This window comes from Emys orbicularis, chromosome 25, assembly GCF_028017835.1.
Source record: "Emys orbicularis isolate rEmyOrb1 chromosome 25, rEmyOrb1.hap1, whole genome shotgun sequence".
Lineage (NCBI taxonomy): Eukaryota > Metazoa > Chordata > Testudines > Emydidae > Emys > Emys orbicularis.
The window spans coordinates 8,600,636-8,624,002 of NC_088707.1; the positions used below are offsets into that span (position 1 = coordinate 8,600,636).

At 43.4% G+C, this 23,367-nt stretch overlaps 1 protein-coding gene across 1 annotated transcript; it reads left to right on the top strand.

Moving 5' to 3' along the window:
• Positions 1–277: 277 nt before the first annotated feature.
• On the top strand, positions 278–20,802 carry CCDC47 (coiled-coil domain containing 47). The gene is given in 14 exon segments (XM_065422602.1): positions 278–384; positions 386–531; positions 5,674–5,939; positions 6,826–6,933; positions 9,573–9,747; positions 10,085–10,206; positions 11,657–11,722; positions 13,049–13,150; positions 14,887–14,997; positions 15,609–15,694; positions 15,883–15,941; positions 16,914–17,023; positions 18,648–18,815; positions 19,130–20,802. Coding segments are annotated over 14 exon segments (1,707 nt in total). The 3' UTR covers positions 19,211–20,802.
• The last annotated feature ends 2,565 nt before the right edge of the window (positions 20,803–23,367 follow it).

Sequence of the window (23,367 nt, forward strand, 5' to 3'; positions counted from 1 at the left end):
CTGACCCACCAGTATGTCAGTTTGGGGCCTATGAAACGTCACCAGGCTGTGATGCTTGCGTCACCATGTGACGCTGCTTCCATGCAGCCTGGTGGTGTTTCAAAGTGACATCGCGACAGGGCGCCCCGTGGCAATGCATCGCACTGAGATGGCCGGGCCATGCTGTGGTGGAGCCTCCTGACGGGATGTCACCGCGTTCCCTTACATCACAGCCCTGCTTTGACGTGACGTCATAGTGCCAGGGGACTCCCGAGCGTGGGGACTGGCGTTTGCACGGATGTCAAGGGGCTGCGACGTGACCTCCTGTGCTGCCGCGCCGTTGCCGGGCAACCGGAAAGGGGGGCCGGTTGTAGCGCACGTGGTGGGGTGTGAGCAGGGGTCACGGGCCGCCTGGCAGGCGGGGAGCGGCAGCAGACCCGGAACCCCGCCTCCCTGCTCGCACTGCGCCTGCGCTCACCTACGCAAAGCGCGCAGGGGACGCAGCTTGCGGGGGGGCTGAGCGCAGCGAGCGGGAGCGCCGGCCGGACTCAGGTAAAGGCGGCGGGTCGTGGGACTGGCTGGGAGCCCCCCTCCCCTTCCGCCCCGTGCTGGGAAGCGGCCCTGGGGGTTGACCCCGGAGCGGCCCTGGGGGGGGGCCCTCCCTGCGGGGGGAGCCCTTTGGACTTGCATCAGGCCTGGGGGGACCCCTCCCCCCAGGCCTGTCCCTGGCACGGCCTCCCCCGAGAGGCGAGGTTGACAGGCCCCACGTGGCGCTCGCCTCTCTGACCCCCTGGAGCGGCGGTTTTCAAACTTCTCTGCTGCGGAGCCAGTTGAAGAAAATGGTTGATGCCCGCGACCCAACGGAGCTGGGGAGGAGGGGCTTGGGGTGTGGGAGGGGCTCCGGGCTGGGGTGAGGGCAGCGGGGTAGGGCCGGGAATGAGGGGTTCAGGGTGCGAGAGGGGGCTCTGGGCTGGGGCAGGGGGTTGGGGGTGCAGGAGGGGGTCAGGGCTCTGGGCTGGGGGTGCAGGCTTGGGACTGGGGGTGAGGGGTTTGGGGTGCAGGAGGGGCTCTGGGTTTTGGGGGGCTCAGGGCTGGGGCAGGGGGTTGGGCAGGAGGGGGTCAGGGCTCTGGGCTGGGGATGAGGGGTTTGGGGTGCAGGAGGGGCTCTGGGTTTTGGGGGGCTCAGGGCTGGGGCAGGGGGTTGGGCAGGAGGGGGTCAGGGCTCTGGGCTGGGGATGAGGGGTTTGGGGTGCAGGAGGGGCTCTGGGTTTTGGGGGGCTCAGGGCTGGGGCAGGGGGTTGGGCAGGAGGGGGTCAGGGCTCTGGGCTGGGGATGAGGGGTTTGGGGTGCAGGAGGGGCTCTGGGTTTTGGGGGGCTCAGGGCTGGGGCAGGGGGTTGGGCAGGAGGGGGTCAGGGCTCTGGGCTGGGGATGAGGGATTTGGAGTGCAGGAGGGGGCTCTGGGTTCAGGGGGCTCAAGGCTGGGGCAGGGGGCTGGGGTGTGGGAGGGGGTTTGGGCTGGGGGTGCAGGCTCTGGGGTGGGGGATTTGGGGTGCAGGAAGGGATTCTGGGTTTGGTGGGGGCTCAGGGCAGGGGATTGGGGCGTGGGGTTACTTCTGGCGGCTCCCGGTCAGCGGCACAGCTGGGGTGCAGAGGCAGGCTTCCTGCCTGTTCTGGGACCGCACTACGCCCCGGAAGCGGCCAGCAACAGGTCCAGCACGGAAGCGCCCAAGCGGCTTCGGGTAACTCTCACCTGCAGGTACTGCCCCCCACTCCCATTGGCCGGTTTCCAGCCAATGGGAGTGTGGAGCCAGTGCTGAGGGTGGGGGCAGCTTGTGGAGCTCTGTGGCCCCCCCTGCCTAGAAGCCGGACCCGCTATTGGCTGCTTCCGGGGTGCAGCGCAGTGTTGGAAAAGGTAGGCACTAGTCTGCCTTAGCTGGGCAGCACCACCAATGGGATTTTTAACATCCCAGTCGGCGATGCTGATCAGGACAAAGTGACCCAGTGCCTTACATGCCGTGACCCAGTACTGGGTTGCAAAAACACTGCTCTGGCGAAATCTCTCTCTCCTCCCCCCTTTCCAATGATGCTGACTTCCAAACTCCTAATTTCTCTCGCTGGGCCTTGTGTGGCAGTGACCCCCCCTTAAGGGCGCTGGGGTTCTGAGCCCTGGTGGGCGTGCCCTGGGCATGTGGAGCCTTGCTCTGCCCGTCTGCTCCATTGGGGTGAGACGCCAATGTCTTTCGGGACCCTGCCTGCTCCCAAGAACGGAGCTGACAGGTGGAGTAGGGTGGAAGAGTGTGGTGTGCACCCAAGAACTAGGGCACAGCTAATTTTAGGTACTCTAACCTTGACTGTGTGCCTTTAAGGACTTGTCACGAGATCCTGGAAACTCGCGCTCCCTACAAGAAACAGTGCCACCCCATCATATAAGGTCCTAAATTCCAGATGGCACCGTGGCTTTGTGCCCTGTGGGGCAGGGCATTGCTATGAGTCATTTTTTCAGTTGTGGAAGCTGTGAATTAACTGCCAACTCTGTTCTTGCACCACGTGAATTGTGGTGACCACACAGGACCCACTATGAAGTACGGTGCTTCAAGCAGTTTTTTGCTTAGGCCTCCATTGCTGCTAATATATTCACCGTGACACCCAAGTCTGTTAGATACCTCTTGGGAATCACAGTCATAATCCATTTTTCATATGACTTTACAGAAGTGGCAGGGTACTTGGTAATTGGATATGCTTTAGTAGTCTCAGCATTCCTTATTCCAGAGGAATGGGAGATGTTCCTCTGATCATATAGCCCGACTGAGTTGATCTTTTTACCTGTATAATGCTAGTTCTCTCTTCATAAGTAGTATCACTATTTTCATTCAATTCACATAAAATTTGTGGAACTCCTAAGGAATATTCTAAACTTCAGTGCTTTATCTAGCTGCATTGTATCTTGCTCATGCACACTCTTGTACACTTCTTATTTAGGCTGTCTATCTAGAGTGGAAGGCCTTCAAAAAAGGGACTCATTTGTTATCTCTCTAAAATAGTTTGGATGCTCTGGGGCCATGCAAGTACACCTCTACCCCGATATAACGCTGTCCTCGGGAGCCAACAAATCTTACTGCGTTATAGGTGAAACCACGTTATATCGAACTTGCTTTGATCTGCCGGAGTGCGCAGCCCCGCCTCCCCAGAGCACTGCTTTACCGCGTTATATCCGAATTCATGTTATATCGGGTCGCGTTATATCGGGGTAGAGGTGTAGTACTTAAAGGTATATCACATTAAGGTAACAAAAAATGATTTCTGTTAGTTTCGGGTAACTAAAACAAAAGTCAACATTCAAGTCAGCACCACAGTGAGAATGAGAAAGATGAGCTTTGCTTCCATCAAACTTGGTGGTAATCCTCCACAAGTGTCTGTGAAGTGCTGCGGTTGACTTAGCATTGCTCTTAGAGGCCCCAGTTGAGACCTCATTATGCTAGGCACTGTACTATTTTAAGAGTTTATGATCAGTAGACAAAACAAAGTGGAGACCAGGGAAACTGAAAGTGAAGTGACTTGTCCCTGGTCACACCACAGGCTAGTGGCAGAGCTGGGAACAAATCTCAAGTTTCCTGTGTCCCAGTCCAGTCTGCTATTCAATGGCCCACACTGCCTCCCAGTGAAACAGCCATACTCTTCCCCATTTTCTTTGTTCAACACATAAGAATGGGTCCAGAATAAAAGCAGAAACTGCTCAGCAGGACCCATTCCTGAACGAACATCTTAGAATGATTGAGAATATGTTGTTTGAAAGCAACAACACGATTGCTGCTTTGCTGTTTCAAATGATTAGATCAAGTGTATTTTGTGATATTGATGGTTCTATTGCTACCTAATTTTTCCATTTAGTGACCTGACTACATAGGTAATAACCATCGCAGGTGCAGTCTCTTATGTTCTTTAAAATGAACAAAAAATGGAGGGAGTTGGTCACTCGGACATTTGATGAGTGATACTGTTGGAGAGAGTATCAGAGGGGTAGCCGTGTTAGTCTGGATCTGTAAAAAGCAACAGAGAGTCCTGTGGCACCTTTAAGACTAACAGATGTATTGGAGCATAAGTTTTCGTGGGTGAATGCCCACTTCGTCGGATGCTTATGCTCCAATACATCTGTTAGTCTTAAAGGTGCCACAGGAGACTCTGTTGCTGTTGGAGAGAGAGTCTTATTAGGAGTACAGAGTTGATAACTTAGTCCATCTTTTTATCCTGACATGGGTAAAGTGATAGATATCTAACTTACATATTGTATATGTTCCCAAGGACACTGTGGTAGGCAAATTTACTAAATAAACAGTAGCAAATACTCCACCTGTAGCTTCAATAGTCTATGTTGATTTCACTATTATTTAATTTTAATGTGCGCATTCCCTTGCTGTGTCTTTTAGATCAGGAATCTGGTGCAGGAAGGTTTTTCAGTATAAGTCACCACTGTTAGTAAGCAAACTGACTTGATTAAGGTCAGACTATGCTTCCCAATTGGCTAGGCATTGTTTGTACAACTGTTTTTATTTCTTTATCAGGTGTGTATTTAAATGATGTACTGTACCAATGCAGAGGGGTAACCCATACTTGGGTGTTAAGCAAACACTTGATAAAGGAACCAGAAGCATGCATACATGGGTCAGGCATCTGTATATCCTCCATTCCATTATCCAACCTTTTGTCTGAGGACCTGTGTGTGTCTATGTGTGTGCATGCATATATATATATATATATGTGTGTGTGTGTATACATATGTATATATGAAGGTAAAAAGGAATGTTGCCTCCTCTTTGAACAGTTGGTGAGAGACTTAAGCAGGAGTAGCCAGACTGGTCTGTGGGACCACAGTTCTCAGAATTCAGTGCTCTGTCAGTCCTAGTTGCTTGCTATGATTGTATGGGAGGGAATCTCTGCAGCCTGCACTTCCATATTAAGTGAGAGGGTCTGCTACATGCCATGTAAATTGGATGCAGCCTTCAGGCTCATGGTAAGTTGCTAATGTGATCCATTGTATACTTTTTAAGTGCCTTTACTATATAGGGACTAGGATGTCCGTGTCATTTGTCCTGAACTGCAAAGACCCCTGTCTCAAACCTGAGAGGTGTGAGTTGCATTTTGGAAAACTTGAGTAGAGAAAGAATTGCATTATTATTATTTATTTTTTTAAGAAAAGCTGGGGAAAAAAATCTCTAGAACTCCTCTTAGTTGTGGGAAGGAATAGGAGTATGAGAATTTATCTCTTTCCTTGGGGCTGAAGCCTCTTAAATTAAGATTTGGCAGTTCTATAGTGTATTTCATGCCAGGATCTCAAAGCATTTTACAGACAATCCTCTATGTGATGTAAGTATAATATGAGGTACCTTCTCTAAGCCTCAGTTCACCCATCTGTAAACTAAGTAACTTGTCCCCAAATCTTTGATAGAGCTGGGAAAGAACCCAGGAGTCCTGTCTCTGTCTCTTGTGCTAATCGTTAGATATATTTTCACAATCCACCCCCCACTTTGCCTTTTAGGGAGCCTGAGCTCAGAAATTGATTAGATGAAGTCTTATAATTGTACCCTCCTCCTTCTGCATTCCCGTAATCGGGCAGATGTTTAATGCAGTAGGACCCTAAGCAAACTAAATAAATTCCCCCTTCTAACCTGAGTGTTTTGTATTTGAATTTTTTTTAGTGACAATGAGGAGCTTGTGGATCTTCCTTGCTGTTTTGTTTGCCTCATGGGGCTTTTCTTTGGCCAAGTTTGATGAATTTGAGGACGGAGATGACATTGTGGAGTACGATGATAATGACTTTGCTGAGTTTGAAGATGTTACTGAAGATGTAACCACAGACTCTCCCCAGAGGATCATAACCACAGAAGATGATGAGGAGGAGGCCACTGTAGAGCTTGAAGGTCACGATGAAAATCAGGAGGACTTCGATGATGCAGATGCACAGGTAATGTCAAATTCATGCCGTTGCCCCTCTTAGCCTCTCATTTGAAATGCCCTTTCAGTTATCAAACCATGATCCATGATTGTTCTTGTACTATACCCCAGTGCAGTACTTATGCTGTGATCCCATCAGATCTTCAAGCTATGCGGGGTCTGGCTGGGTCAATATTTAGATGGAATATTTCGAAGGAGCACCCAAGATATTCAGATAGTGGTACTCTTCCTTTAAAGTCGGTAGTGAACCCATTGTGGTGCTAGGGAGAGCTCTGCTGCTGGATATAACATCTTCCTAGTGAATTGTAAAATGGAGATCCAACTAGTTGCATTCATTAAAGATCCCATGGCACTTCTGTAGAAGTAAAGATGTTAACTTCTGCATCCTGGTCCAACTTGGGAGGCAATATATAATCACCCTAAATGTCCCATACAGTTTCAATTGCATGTAGTCATCTTCTCTTCCCATCATAAACTTTGTAATGCTTTGCTGTGTCCTGTTGAGAGATTGCTATGATTCACTGCAGAGGTAGGTGCATTTCAGTGATAAATAAAACAGTCTTTTGAGAATCATTTGGGTATTGGTTAATAAAGCACTTTGATATCCTTGGGGTTGTAAGGCACTTTATGCATGTAAGAAAATGGCTGTTAAATCTTCATAAAATTGTGCATAAACATTTTATTGCAGAAATGTTCCAAATTAAAAAAAAAAAACACTAATACCCAGGCGATTTTCATTGATCTTAACTTTACAAACTCAGCTGTAACATTGTAAAAGAGACTGCTGCTTTAGAGGGATGATGCATATCCCTTTATTTTCTGTCCCACATTTGTCATATTTGCCACTTGCTTACCAGGCTTGAGATGTTTAGGCTGTTTGTGCTCTTATCCCTTAGGAAGGAGATACTGAGAGTGAGCCATATGATGATGAGGAATTTGAAGGCTATGAAGAGAAAACAGATGCATCTCCCAGCAAAAGCAAAGACCCCATAACAATTGTTGATGTAGGTATAAATGTCGGAGTGTCTTTCCATTCAGCACTTTATGATTTATTTGTAGTATGGTAGTCCCTAAAGGGTCCTGCAGAGAACAAGGCCTTCTTGTTCTAGCTGCTGTACAGACATAATTGTGAATTGTCAAGACAAAGGGTGGGAAAGGAAACTGCTCGGAGACATGACATGTCCAACATCACATAGCAGATTAGTAGCAGAATTGGAATCAGGTCTCCTGAGTCCCATTCCAGTGCTCCTATGCACTGGATTGTGCTGATTGTCACAGATTTGTAATATGACATTTGAAACTGATGTATTCAACTATACATGGCTTGTTCCTTAATGTGTAAACAACTATGTAAAACTGCTAGTACTTCCCACTCTTGTGCACTCAAACTGAATTGGTGTCATATTCTGGTCTAGTTTATTATCACATGGAATACAGATTGCCTTAATATTATGCCCATGATCAGTAAATGTCTCTGCAACAAAAATAACTGTGTTTTAAACATGGGTTTTGGCCAAAGCATCTTTGAATATGGTTTATCCTTACGTTAGAGAGAGAAAACATGCTATAACCATAGTAACAAATCATGTTTTAGTTAGTGTACCACAGCTAAAACATGATTCTCTAACACGTTTGTGTATCTTGATTACACAGGCAACAAAAGAACATGTTATGATGGTTATAACCACTGTATTTAAATTGTTGGGTGTTTTAAGAGTAGCTGGGGTTGAACATTGCAGATTTGAAATATACAATATTTAGTCCTCTTGATGCCAAAAAAACCTGAGGCTTTTACAAAGCAGTTAAGAGACAAAAAGGGCAGAGTTACATTTTTCTAAAATGGTGCAATCAAATGTGTCAGTGGGAAATACCTCATCTCTTTTTTTCTGAGGGGCAATATCTTGGCAGTAAAACTAATAACCAACCTCTAATGACTTCAAAAAGAGAACTCCACAGAGAGACAGCAGGATCTTCCTATTAAATTTTGGTCACTATTTGCACTATGGCTCCTAACTGTGTTCTGAAAACACTTTCAAAAGTTGGTCACAACACAGTTGTAGTGCATCTTTCAGTCACACCTTTTGTGGTGCTCAGATAATGCAGTGATGGGCATGGTGTCAGAACCTGAACAGAAGTGTGTTACAATTGTGATGAGGTGCTAGGCTGACTACACTGGAGATTATTCGTTAGCACAGTCTGGCTCTTGGAAAATAAATATTTTCTCCACACTGGTCAGTGATCCGGTATCAGTATAAACTGTGTTGGGCATATGCTATGTTCTAGGGCGCAATTCAGACCAGCAAGAGGTTGTCACTGCTTGTCCTGTAATCCTGCGTGCCTTAAAATGGTCTGCTTCTGTAGCTCCCTGTCTAGACGCTTCCAGCCAGTGTACAAGCATGCACTGAGTGTCTGTGTGTTGAGCAGTTCTTGTTCAGCAACTCTGATAGCAGCAGCCTGCTTGTTATACCAAAGTCATGCTCTGGTCTCCACTAGCTTTGGTTACTACTAGCCAAATGATCCCAAAACTGTGTGCCCAGAAATGTCCAGCCCTCTTCTGGAATATTCAAAGGAGTAATAAGGTCCGATGCTCCTCTAAAGAGATCAAAGCATAGCAGCTTGTTGCTTTAACTGGAGTTAATAATCACTTCAAATCAAACAGTCCTCGGTAGATTTAGAATAAAAGTAAAACAGGTTTATCTAATCAGAGAGAGATTTTACGTGAGGTCAGATATAAGGGATAATGTCAGATATGGTTACAAACAAAAGTAAAAACGCTTTCTATGACTAAAACTTAACAGGCTACAGTCTTGGTTCAAGGTAAGGTTTTTACCACACTTCCTTCCAGCAAGATGGCTGACCATCACCTTGGTCAGGATCTCCCACAAAATACAGAGTGCTCGATTCCTTTGTCGTCTGAGTTGAAAGATAATTTGGGGTTCTTTGCCCCCCTCTCTTTTATAGTCCGGTGAACTTTTGAAATGTATCCGTCTCAAAGTTCAGTGCCCCTCCTGTGAGGAAAAGTGCCACAGAGTCTGATGGAGAACTTTCCATGCTGGTTTCTTGCCCAGAGGTACTTTCTGCAATGTAAATTGATCTGCCCCTTCAGCTTCCAGTATGCCAATGGAGGGTCACTTGACTGTGATTGCCAATTGTCTATGATTGCACCTGGATTGAGGCTTTTTCTTTGGGGGAAAAAACCTGTTTACCTATTCCCCAGACTTGTCTGGTTCAAACACATTTTAGAATCATCATACAGAGGGAATTCGTAACTTCACATATAACATTATAGCACTTTACAATTCTATTAATAACCAGAGTGCTGTTAGCTTTCATATGGTACAACACAAGGCATATTTTGTACAAATATTAGTGCAGTAGTATTTAGAGTGTGAATGCTTGGAGCCTAAGGTCAAAGAATACTGTATCAACTATCTTCCAGCATGATTGCTGCTAGTACAAAATAAGCCATGTGTCAGTAACAAAGTTGGCCCTAAGTAGGCTCAACTCTGTAGCATAGCTTTAGCGAAGCTTATCGCTGTCATTCAGGGATGAAGCTTCTCTGGTAACTTACACGTTCCAAAACAAATGATTGTGCAGAATCCATTACATCCAGTAATAAAATTACTTCATTCACTCACCACAGGTCCCTGCACATCTTCAAAACAGTTGGGAGAGTTACTACATGGAGATCTTAATGGTAACTGGTCTTCTTGCGTACATCATGAACTACATCATTGGGAAGAATAAAAACAACCGGCTAGCTCAGGCCTGGTTCAACACTCACAGGGAGTTGCTGGAAAGTAACTTTGCCCTTGTTGGTAAGTTTTTGCAGTTGCTATGCCCAACTGTTCGCTGCTTTGAATGTGACTGGCTTATATGACTGATGAGAATGGGCTGGGGAGAGGAATAACCTTTTCTCTGGCAGCACTTGTTGAAATTAATGGCAGTTCTGCATGCATTGAAGTAATATACCACCCCTCCAATGCTGAAATGCGATCTAAATACAGCGACCATAATGGTGTAGAATAAGTTGCATAAGAGAACATTAAGATGGCACTGTAGTCCAATAGAATAACCCAGGAATACCTGAATACTACTTGTCACTGACCATTAGCTCACACTTCCTTTTATTAACTAATATAGTCTTACTTTCAGGGGATGATGGCACAAATAAAGAAGCCACAAGCACAGGGAAGCTCAACCAAGAAAACGAACACATATACAACTTATGGTGCTCTGGCAGGGTGTGCTGTGAGGGAATGCTTATCCAGCTAAAGGTAAGGGTGGGGGAATCTTGCAGTATTGTTCCACTAACTAACATGTGGAAGTTCAAATTTTGGCCAGGTGCGCGCTCTCTCTCTCTCTCCCCAGGTTGGGTAGCTAGAGGCCTCGGTACGGCTTTTTCTTTTTATCATTCAGGTCAGCAGACTGGATTCCGAATACACACAGGAAGCAGATATGCTGAATGAGTAGTGGCCATTTTTTACATAGTCACTTTTATTATTATACTATCATTTTAAGATCCAGTCTGTCATGATCTGAGAAGAGTACCAATGAGTACTTCGTACTTCTGGAAAGTGGAGAACTCCCACTGTCCGGTGCTGTGGGGCAATTGTTCCTGGTCATGATGGTGGATAAGAGATTGGAATGTAAAACTGCCAGTGGTCCTTCAGTCTAGTAGTGCTTTTTTTGGTCACTGAATATATCAAGTCCTGGGTTTTGAACCAGTGGAATGCTCATCACCTGGAGGGGGGAGAACTTGTCTTTTTCTTATTAGCTTGGCAAAGCAATCCAACCTAAGATCAATAGAAATATTTCCATGATTTCTCCCCCCCCCCATTTCAATGGAAAGTTTTGTGCTTGGATGTAAATATTTCCCTGCAGTGTTTACAAGCTGAACACTACAGATTTGAGCTAGCACCTGAGAACCAAAAAATGAAACCATGAGACTAATAATAAGCACCATGCTGTGCTCCAGTAGTAAGTGTTTGCAGCATCTACATTTAGCTTGGAGAATGCAAATGGTCCCAAAAAATAGCTTAAAATGGTCAAAAGTAAACTGGATATTTAAAATTTTCCATTTTAATTGCCTTTGCCTGTCATGACCATTTAGGCTGAAAATCCTATTTTTTCTTTTAACCTTTGAACTTCTTCTAACTACTACCTCCACAAACTTCCTATCAGACACTACAGTGTAGCCAGTCCCAAATTATCAGTCCCTTCGCAACTTCGACAACTTCATTTATTCCTCTTAATGTCCATTTACTTCCATCTTAGCAGAAGGAGCTCTTAGTATTCTAGAAACAGATTCCAATGAGAAATGAAGAAACTCCGATGTCTTCCATATCAAAAAGCTGAATATTTGATTCATATACGTAGTGCTAAATACATGCTTTTTGTGATCACTGGAGCAAATGCAGAATGGAAAGCGTTGTAGGTTTCTAAGACCTGGTCTCTGCACAAAGTGGTGCCAGTTTAACTAAAGCTGTGATATTTATACCAATTAGTTAAACTGGCACAGGCTAAACTGATATAACCAGTTTTAAACCAACAGTCAGCACACAAAGTGGCACCAGTTTAACTAAGCAAATTTAAGTTAATCTAGTGAATCTTTGTGTATGCAGACAAGACCTTAGCCTGCCTGTAGATGCTACTACACTCCAGTAAATTGCTAAATATGCAAAAACTGCAGCACTGTCTACTGTACTAAAACATTCTCTCTTTCAGTTTCTCAAGAGGCAAGACCTTCTGAATGTACTTGCTCGTATGATGAGGCCAGCCTGTGACCAAGTGGTATGCACTCAATTCTTTAGATTTACTCTGCATAGTTCCTGTTGCATTCCTTCAACTCCACTGGGCTTTTGGTCTTTCCCACAACTAGCCAGATGGTGGCTTCAGAGAGAAATGCAGCTTTCTTCCATCTTCCTTCAAACAAAGTAACTCTGTGAAATGATCTGCAAACACCATTCACGTTCTTTTTCTCTTTTATGATGCACCAGACTTCTGATGACTGGTGAATTGTTTGTCTCTCTCTGGGTTTTACTGTTCATGTGGTTTTGTGAACCAAGTCCGTCACACTTTGACTTCATCTTGACAAAACTTGCTTTTGGACTGGAATCATAGATTCTTAGAGTTGAAAGGGACCTCAGGAGGTCATCTAGTCCAACCCCCTGCTCAAAGCAGGACCAATCCCCAACTAAATCCCCAAGTCCCTAAACGGCCCCCTCAAGGATTGAACTCTCAACCTTGGGTCTAGCAGGCCAATGCTCAAACCACTGAGCTATCCCTCCTTTTGTGACTTGCAGTCTTGAACAATTGTTCTGTCTTTTGAACCCTTTTAGGAGTGCAGCCTAATCACACTGGGTAATCTGTTATCTGCCCGGTATTGTGCATCTTGTAAAGCTAATTGGTGTCTAGCAGCTGTTAGTGTTAGGGACAATGGGAGCCTATATACCCATATACATGCCCTGTCAAAGTATAAATGCCAGTATCCACACAGTATCCATTAGGCATGCTGTAAGGAAAAATGGGGGTGGCGGGGGGGGGGGGGGGGGAGATGCTCTGCTAGTACTTATGAGGTTTTACTTTTTCATATATTTTCTGTTATATTTTAGTTTTTATATTGTTGGTGTTTTCTTTATTCTGTCTCGTTTAGAAGTGGCAAATGCATGCAAACAGTCTGCTATTGGCTATCTAGTATGCTCTCAAACTGAGTCCTCCTAAAGCTCTGCTACGTTGCCCATTGCCAATAAACCCTGAGATTGGGAACTCCGCTTTCTAATTTTGTTAGACACTTACCGTATGGTTTTAGGAGTGAGAAAAGAAGCCATTAAGTCCAGACATAAACAGAATAGCTTTATCCATGTTGAAATAACACCTGAATATAGTAGCTGGACTGAGATTTTCTTTTAGATATTTCAAAAGAAAAGGTACAGCTAACTTTGTAGTGAAAATATTTGTTCCACAATAAGAGTTGGATCTGTCCATTGAAAGTGCTCCATGGCTGGGGGAGTCTATTGTCGGGGTCCTAGTCCGTGATTATGGCTCCTAGGTGCTGTGATAATACAAATAATTAATAATAGTATAAATCCAGTCACTACTGCTGTCTCTTTTTCTCAGCAAATAAAAGTAACAATGAATGATGAAGATATGGATACCTATGTGTTTGCTGTTGGAACAAGAAAAGCCTTAGTGCGACTTCAGAAGGAAATGCAGGACCTGGTATGTGTGTGTTCAAGTTGGAAGAAATGGATAGTTCAGGCGATTGGGAATGGGGTATAAAGGCTTTCATCTCTAGGTTGCTTGTTCAAGTTCAGGGCCAGTTCGGAATAACTGAAAGTTTTACCATTCGAAGGCTAAGTGGCCTAGAAGAATTAATTTGGGAAGTGCATTCTCAGTCCTTTTCCCAGTGGACAAGTATCCACATCCTAAAGCAACTGGCACTGATTTGCTTCTGTATTGGCAAAAACAACGAGGAGTCCTTGTGGCACCTTAGAGAGACGAACAAATTTATTTGGGCATAACCACTTCATCAGATGCATGGAGTGAAAAATACAGTAAGCAGAATACACCTCTACCTCGATATAACGCTGTCCTCGGGAGCCAAAAAAATCTTACCGCATTATAGGTGAAACCACGTTATATCGAATTTGCTTTGATCCGCTGGAGTGCGCAGCCCCCCTCCCCCCCCCCCCGGAGCATTGCTTTACTGCGTTATATCAGAATTCGTGTTATATCGGGTCACGTTATATTGAGGTAGAGGTGTATATATTATAGCACATGAAAAGATGGGAGTTGCCTTCTCAAGTGGGGGGGGGTCAGTGCTAACGAGGCCAATTCAATTAAGGTGGAAGTGCCTATTCTCAACAGTTGACAAGAAGGGGTGAATATCAAGGGAGGGAAAATTACTTTTGTAGTGCTAACGAGGCCAATGCAATCAAGGTGGACGTCGCCCATTTCCAACCGTTGACAAGAAGGTGTGAGTATCAGCAGAGGGAAAATTACTTTTTGTAGTGACCCATCCACTCCCAGTCTTTATTCAGGCCTAATTTGATGGTGTCCAGTTTGCAAATTAATTCCAGTTCTGCAGTTTCTCGTTGGAGTCTGTTTTTGAAGTTTTTTTTGTTGAAGAATTGCCACTTTTAAGTCTGTTATTGAGTGTCCAGGGAGATTGAAGTGTTGCAATTTTAGCAGAAGGGAAAGGGAACTTCTTTGTCACCTTTACAAGGGGTCTCTTGAAATCGAGTTTTAGATATGTCGACAGGTGCTCTAAATTTTTTGCTTGATCTCTCTTAACCCAGCACCAATTACTTTGTCCGATTTTGAAAAATCTACTCACTAGTGATGACTGGGGAACTTTCTCTGGCAAGTCAGCGAGCCTAAGCCATCAATTTCTGCAGAATTTAAATTTTCACGAACAATCCCCTCCTTAAAAAAAATCCACTTTCAAGTCTTGATACTTTCATAGAATCTTTCCTGATGTGACCAACTCTGTAGACTACTCTAGAGCCACCACTGCTGCTTGTAACTTCCCCAAACAGCAGCAGCAAAGTGAAATTGGCAAGATGTGGGTCAGTTTTGCTGCTGCACTTCATTGTACAGGCTTTGCTATATTGCCAAAACCAATGTAAGATGCATCCGTTCCCTGATATATTCATGTCAGCATATCCCTACAGTCAATTTTCATCTCATCTGTAAAAATCAATTGCAAGTAGCCTCTCAAAACTTAAAAAAAAGATACTAAATTAAGAACACAATATATATGTTAGTATCTGGAGTGTTCTGGTGTTGTGGGAGTGTACTTCATGCTGAAAATGTCTGTCCTCAGTCAGATGGAATTAAGAAACAGTAAATCATGTTTATTTGTATTTCAGTACTGGCCAGGATCCCCATTGTGCTAGGCATTGTTCGAACCCAATAAAAGAGACAAACTTTTTTTTCTCTTCTCCTTCCAATAGAGTGAGTTCTGCAGTGACAAACCCAAGTCGGGGGCAAAGTATGGGCTTCCAGAGTCGCTGGCTATCCTGTCAGAGATGGGAGAGATCACAGAGGGAATGATGGACACAAAGGTAACTTGGAAAGAACAAGTAGAAACTCTCAGGCGTTTTCTTGATGGACTTGGCCATTTTAAGGCTGGAGTTCAGTGTGGAATCTCTCACAGATAATACAGCAGGGAATTGAACGCCACATCGTTCTCTCCCTTAGAGAATCCTAAGAAACAAAGCTCCCAAAGCAAATGCAAGAGACAGAAAATAGATACAGTTGTCAATGGAGCAAACATCTGTATTAACTTTTATATATTAGCGTATCCATTGTTAACTTGGGACTTAAGCTGTCATTTGCAGTGCTGACGTAGGCAGAGCAGCGTTGCCAAAGTGGTGTAGTGTTAAAGACCTTCAGTATACGCCTTCAAAGTTGTGGCTGATCATTGGATGAAATGTCATGCCCCAAATGAGAACTCTCCATTTTACATCCTTGCGTTGCTAACATTCGCTCAGGACAGGGATGTAGTTTATCTGCATGGAGTTCTTCTCTAGCAAGAGTCACTAAATCAAGGTGGTAACTTGAGCACAAGAATTGTCAAAAAGCAGGACGCAGAGACAATATAAGCAAACCATTTCAGGGGACAGGTTGGAGATGAATTGGTTATCTGAAAAACTAATCTCTGTTTCTCTTTCAGATGGTACATTTCCTCACACACTACGCTGACAAGATTGAGTCCGTCCATTTTTCAGACCAGTTCTCCGGTCCAAAACTTATGCAAGAGTATGTATGAAACTAGACATCTTTTAATAGCTATTATAACAGAGCAGCAGACAATGTATAGACTGACATACTTGTCTGAGTATTCTAGCAGTAGTCTAGTGTGTGTTAAGAAATACACAGTACAATGTTATGTCCATATTTTGTGTTCTCTTATTCCAACTACGCCTTTATTTCCTCTCTTCTGCCAGGGAGGGTCAGCCTTTAAAACTGCCCGACACTAAAAGGACACTATTGTTTACATTTAATGGTAAGGAAAGGTTTCTGATAACTTATCTGTTAAAAGTCTGATCACAGTGCTCAAGCCATGCCACTTTTGGGATAGTAGACAGTATTTCTAGTGACTTAAATGCAAGTAGATAAAGGTACAGGATCCCTGAGTAACAAGTGAAAGGGATGCAATAATGCACAGTAAGGGACTGGGTGGTATATTGCATTGATAATGGAGCTTTGGTTCTCTAGGTTACCAGTACAAATTCAGCCCAGGTCAATAATGATCACAAGTCATTCTGGCCTGATTGCAGTTTTATGGTATTGGGGGAAGGAATTTGTTTTCTGTCCACTTTTTGTGGGCAGATGTCCATATCCCACAAGCCATCACCACAAGTGGTGATGATGGCCAAACAACCAACTTGCCAAGAATTGAATGTCATCCCTAATGGTGATCCCAGTAGGTCAGCATTGGGACAGGGAGGGATAGCTTATGGTTGTGCCTGTTGCTGTCTGTCCTGTGCTTGTTTTTTTTGGATTAATAGAAGCTGTCAGGGCTGCCAGGCTTTTTAGCACCCTTTAAATTAAAAACAAACCTACAGGGATTCCAGTTATTTTCAGCAAAGACCAATTTTTTCCTTCAAATGCATACACAAACCTCCCATTGACTACAGAGGAAGCCGTGGGCATGTCAGATGGCAAAATGTGGCCTTTAAATTGTATTTTGCAACGATCAAAGCAGGAATAAAAAAAAAACATGGTTGCAGCCTGTATTCTTAATCAATCTGGAAGTATAGTATGAGAGAAATGTGCCTGCTGCCATCTGAAGTATCTGAATTTCATCTCCAAAGCAAATACTTCTGTTAATTAACTAATTTTTAAAAGGATTAGAGCATCTTTCTTTGCAGACTTTTATAAGCTGGCTGAGCAATGTGGAGAGGGCATTCTAATTAATAGCAAAAGCCTTTCCAGTTTCCCGAACTAATCTGATGAAAATGTCTTTGCTTTACAGTTCCTGGTTCAGGCAACACTTCCCCAAAGGATATGGAGGCTTTGTTGCCTTTGATGAACATGGTTATTTATTCTATTGACAAAGCGAAAAAGTTCCGTCTAAATAGAGAAGTAAGTCACATGCTCCTGTGTGTGTTGCTGTCAGATAAGATATAAAACTACTTATGGTTAAAGGTCCCATCGTAACTTTTGTAAGGTGAAGAAGGTGCATCTGAAGAAGTGGTTTTTTACCCACGAAAGCTTATGCCCAAATAAATTTGTTAGTCTTTAAGGTGCCATCGGACTCCTTTTTGTTTTTGTGGATACAGACTAACACGGCTACCCCCTGATATTTGTAAGGTGAGGAGCCTTAAAATTCAAATGTAACATCTATGGTGATTACATTCCGCTTGCCTTAAATCATATGGGGAATATCAGTTGGATTTGGTATTCTCTGCTTCCTGTTGCATAAGAAAAGAATTCAAACTATTGCACTCAAGGAAGCCGATACAACCACAGTCTTACTTGGCCATGGGAGGCAGGGAGGGGTGATTAGAGATGGCAACAGTTATGTACAGTTGAGTATCTGCAAATAAAAGAGGTAGTTCAGTCTGAAGAGAAGGTGAAGAGTTCAGATGATCAAGAACCAATGCACACAAAGGCCATAGGAAAGGGTATTTGCAAATAACTTTAAGAGGTAATTAGATGAAAGGCGGTATATAAAGATCTTGCATTTATTGCCTTTAGATGTTAAACCTCCATATCTGGGATGCATGTTGGTAAGGAAAATTCCTCTTAAACTTTTTAAAGCTTTCTTGAAGTAAAAGAGACCATATACCTGCCCATATCTTACTAATGTGTGGTTCCACTCTGAAAAGTTATATTAAAAAAACAAACAAAAATAAGTAGCCCCATTTTACTCAGCAGCAGATCTGCTCCATGCATGCATTAGTCAGACCTGCTTGCTTTAGTAACACAATTTTTGTAATTGCTTTTTACACTTTTTAGCTCTGCAAAGCCAGTACAGCTGAGGCTACGTCTACACTACGGGGGGGGGTGTCGATTTCAGATACACAAATTCAGCTACGCGAATAGCGTAGCTGAATTCGACGTATCTGATCCGACTTACTCCACTGTGAGGATGGCGGCAAATCGACCGCCGCGGCTCCCCCGTCGACAGCGCTTACTCCTACCTGGGCTGGTGGAGTACGCGCGTCGATTCGGGGATCGATTATCACGTCCCGACGAGACGCAATAAATCGATCCCCGAGAGATCGATTTTCTACCGCCGATCCGGGCGGGTAGTGAAGACCAGCCCTCAGAGTGAACTGGCTTCTCTTCCTCCTTGTATAAGGCCCCAGAACTAGGTACCAGACAATTACGCCTGTGTAATGGGACTGTATTTGTGTGACTGTGGGCTTAACTTGACTTGCAGAACCTTTACTGCTGTTGAAATAATGAGGAAAGAATCCAGTTTCATACTTAGGTCCTGGGCTGAGTTTGTACAGCTGACCAATATTGGAGAAAGGTGTGGGGACCACACTTTTTTACACGTAAACCAGACAGGTTTAATCTGGAAGCGATACATGTGGAATCACTCTTTCAGAGTAGAACTGCCATTTAAATACTGAGAGGAGCTATTTTTAGTGTCTGTAGCTATTCCAGACACCGTCCCTCTTTTGCTTGTTGGAACCTTGCCTTAGTGCCAATCATTTATCTGTATTAACTGTTTTTATTTCTGTCTCTTGGGGGAAAGGGTAAACAAAAAGCTGATAAGAACAGGGCCAGAGTAGAAGAGAACTTCCTTAAATTGACTCATGTGCAAAGGCAGGAGGCTGCCCAGTCCCGCCGGGAAGAGAAGAAACGGGCAGAGAAGGAGCGAATTATGAACGAGGAAGATCCGGAGAAACAGCGCCGGCTGGAGGTATAATGGCTTTTCTGAACAGCTAAAGAACTAACAGCAAGTGTCTCCCATGCATTACGAGGCTCACTTTTAGGTATTCCAGAAGCATGGCAGTGTATTATCTTCTGTCCTGCTGGAGATCTGACATAAAGTGGAGCTGGTTTTCACTTATGTATTGATTTGTTAATTGTTTGCCAGTCTGTGTGTCTAGAGGAGACTGCATCCTGAACACAATACCTTAATTAGCCGTGGTATCTTGACCTTCTCAAATTGTCAGCTTGCTTTTTCAGTGAGAGTACTGACGTTCATTCAGTTCTCTGTATCCTTTCCTCCAGGAAGCTGCTTTGCGGCGTGAGCAGAAAAAACTTGAGAAGAAGCAGATGAAGATGAAGCAAATAAAAGTGAAAGCCATGTGAAACCGTTGTGGGAAACTCAATCTCAGTGCCCTGTGTAGACTTTTAATTCACAGGGTACAAAGAACTAGTTAATTTCATAACCTTACACTTCTTCAAACACTATTGGCCATTAAAAGAAATGCTCTTTGCATCCACGCTATTTAACAATTAATTTGGGTATTACAGCAATATACAGATATGTATAGAGGGTGTTTTGTCTCTGCAGCTTTCTTCCAGATGGTTGGATTATTTTGCTACTTCTGATGCTTTAAAAAAATCAAAAAACTTGCAACATCCCGTGAACTCCTTTTGTGATTTTTAAAACAAAAAAAGATTATAAAACTTTTAATCTTTACCAGTAACTTTACATCAGTGCTTTGATTGAGATTTTTAATGTTACAGGTAACTTTTTCCACTTAATTTAGGGGGAGGAAAATAGCCCTCCCCCATGTTAGTGAAATTGCACAATAAACATTGGTGTGTTTCTATATCTGCATCAAGCTTGTAAAGGTGCAAAACATAGAGCCTTCCATATATGGTATGGATATTTCAGGGATTTAAAACCAGTATAGTTTAGAAAGATAACTTTTTTTTAACACAGGGCACTGAAACAGTATTGCACAATCTATGCTATAGTTGGCATAAAGATAAAAGCTGTAGATCGGTTAGATATCAGGGAATGGCATACATGAGCACTGTTTCTTATCTGTAGTTGTGAATGTTGAAAGCGTAATACAATGTGAATTCTGTACTTTGTGTTTCTTCTTCAGAAGCGAATGCATGGTGAGTTGGCAAGTTCCTCTAGATTTGAATACTCTTAGTGTACGAATTTGCCTCTTAAATATTTCCCTCATTTTGATGGCAGCTGCTGCCTATTTAATGTTCAGCAAGAGGCTAGATTTGCAATTAAATATCTGTGCAACTTCTCTTTTCCCTAAGCAAAGAAAAAAATTTTTTAGAGGCTATATAGCTTTTTGATCTGTTGAAATAGTTATTTATTTCAGGATTTTAAGCTTGAGGTGGGGGGAGAGATGCATGTGGAGGTAGGGGGGAAGAAATGGACACAACTGTACAAGTACGCTGCTGTCTAAGCGCTGCATTTTATAGATGTTTCCTACCTAGAAAGCATTTTATTGTTTTTTGTAACCTACTTTATGCAGTTGTTTTGCTGGGGAAATAATCTGGGTGTCTTTTTCTTGCATTTTCTTGTTTGATGCTTTGAGTAAATAATTTTGTTCTGAGGCAATAACAATGAGCTGCTGTTGAAACAGCATGTGCTAAAAGCCTTTGTTACAGCATGAGACATTTTACACTGATTTGAATGCAAAAATCTGTAATGTGATAGACATACAAAATATAATCATTTTATAACAGCTGGTGAAAAGTAATTTAAAGCCAAAAATAGCATAAAATTATGTGTAATTTTACTCTTTTAGCTCTATTTAGCTTGAGAGGGTGCAAGTCATACAATTTCACAAAGTTCTTTTTAAAGAAAATGTTAGTTTGTGCTCTTTTGAGTAAATAGAATGCTTTGCTGAAGTTCCATACACTTTTGGGCCATGGCAGCTAATTTTGTAATATGAACTATCTATGAAAAGAGTAAAATATAACTGAAACATTCTAACTGCCTTCTTTACTTTGGTGGACTCCTTGTGCCTTTTGAGTATAGCCTCTATTAAACCCTCGTATCTTCTATGAGAACTACTATTATGTTAAAAAATGTACATCGAACCAGCTCATTAGAGTTCTGTTTTTCCACTCTGCTCCAGCAACTTGTCGTCCTCAAGAGTGCTGTCTCCTAAGAGAAGCTATTATCTTTTGGTCAGCCTTACAGTATATAAGCCCATCTAGCATTCTGGATAGAAATTGCCATATAGTACCCATTCTTTTTACACAGAGACATCAAGCAAGTTTCGAGTGACTTTAGGAGCCCTTGCTTGCCATAGATGAAATACCAGTGCCCTAGCCCTTTTCACTTGGTAGTGCTGAGACCTTGCGGGGGGAAATGAGATTCTAGAATTTAGAGCACTAGGCAACAGCCCATCTCTGGGTCGTAAGGGCATGGGTAAATCTACGACAGTATTAATATTTTGGGAGGTAAGACTAGTCACAGGACAGTTTAATGTATCTCTCTTCCGTCACTAGAGATCTTAAATCTTTCCAGTTTCATTAGTCATTGAGTATTGATCTTGGAAGAAATAACCGTATTTTATTAAAGAAATATACATCGCAGCCCAAGAGGTTGTGTCTAAATTTTCAGGAAGTTTATGAGTAGTTCTGAGGATAGGACAGAACACTGCAAAATGAACGATTGATGACCCCAACTCTATAATGCATTTGCATTAAATTAAAAATGTTGCTAGTACTCCCACAGTGGGGAGGGTGGGGATGCAGGGAGGGTCATTCATATTCTGTTCAAGTTGAACTCCTCTCCCCCTCCCCCCACTAAAAAAAGATCTTTGGGATCACAATTGAGTATTTGAGTCAGGGAATTCATCTCAGCTGAGATTCTGACACCAGTTTAACTCTGCTTCCCATACCCAATCCCACCCTCCACATATAGGCCCACCCATACTTCTAGATTTATCTATTGTGATAAATCTGATTTTAAAATCCCTAGGCAGGTGGAGTATCTTACTTGCCCTCTAAATACAGGTTCAATTCTCCTGTTCTCCAGATGTGGGGAAGAGAAGGTAAGCTGTAGCCTTTCAAACATCAGGAGCTTTAGGAACTTGTAAGAAGCCAAGAATGACAGGTCTAAAATTAGACATACCCCCGTGTGCTGGTCTCAGTGCAAACCAGGCTACTCTTGTAAGTACGGAGGATTTGAATTTCCTGTTGCTTGAAATATTTTTGTATATTTCAATATTCTCATAAGTAAACTAAGGCAATGTGGGCTATATGAAATTACTATAAGGTGGGTGCACAACTGGGTGACATGGTATTCAAAGAGTAGTTCTCAATATTTTGCTGTCAAACTAGGAGAACATAGCTAGTGGGGTCCCACAGGGGTCAGTCCTGGGTCTGGTTCTAGTCAGTATTTTCATTAAGGACCTGGATAATAAAGTGGAGAGTATGCTGATCAAATTTGCAAATGACACCAAGTTGGGGGTTGCAAACACTTTGGAAGACAAGATTTGAATTCCAAATGACCTTGACAAGTTGGAGAATTGGGATGAACTTCAACAAGATGAACTTCAATAAAGACAAGTGCAAAGTACTTCACCTAGGGAGGAAAAAGCAAATGCACAACTACACGATGGGCTGAGTGGTAGTACTGGTGAAAAGGAGCTGGGGGTTACAGTAGATCACAGATTGAATGAGTCAATGTGATGCTGCGGTGAAAGAGGCTACACTCAGTCTGGGATGTATTAACGGGAATGTTGTACGTAAAACATGGGAGGTTAGGCGTCAGCAGGAGTACTGTACCCATTTCTGGGCACCAGACTTGAGGAAAGATCATAGAATACCAGGGTTGGAAGGGACCTCAGGAGGTATCTAGTCCAACCCCCTGCTCAAAGCAGGACCAATCCCCAGACAGATTTTTGCCCCAGATCCCTAAATGGCCCCCTCAAGGATTGAACTCACAACCCTGGGTTTAGTGGGCCAATGCTCAAACCACTGAGCTATCCCTCCCCCCTGATGTGGCTAAACTGTTTAGAATACCTGATCTATGAGGAAAGGGTTTTAAAAAAAAGGGTCATGTTTAGTCTTGAGAAAAGACAACTGACAGGAGCAGAGGAACATAAAAACTGGCGGGGGCATTTGGGCTTGGACTGGAACCTAAGCTCTTGGACCCTGCAAAGGTGGACGGTGGGGTGATTTTTCTGCCCCAGAACTTGAGCCCTGTGAGCCTGAGTCAGCTGACCTGTGCCAGTTGTGGCTGTCCCGCAGGTCTTTTATTCCTGTGTAAACATACCTAGGGGTTGAAGGCATGTCTTTCATGTACTGTGGCCCTACTGGCTTTCTGGAAGAGATAGGTGCGGTAAGATGACGGTTCTTGAATCACAGAGGGGCTCTCCTGCATTACAAACCTCTACAGTCACATTGGTGGGTTGGTGTCTTGCTGTTTTTATTCTTTTCTGAGTGCTTTGGTTTGCACTCAGTTGCATTTTCTCTACATCTTTCCTCTAAAAGGTATTTGCAGGCAGCCCTTTACAACCTTTCTTCAGCACAGG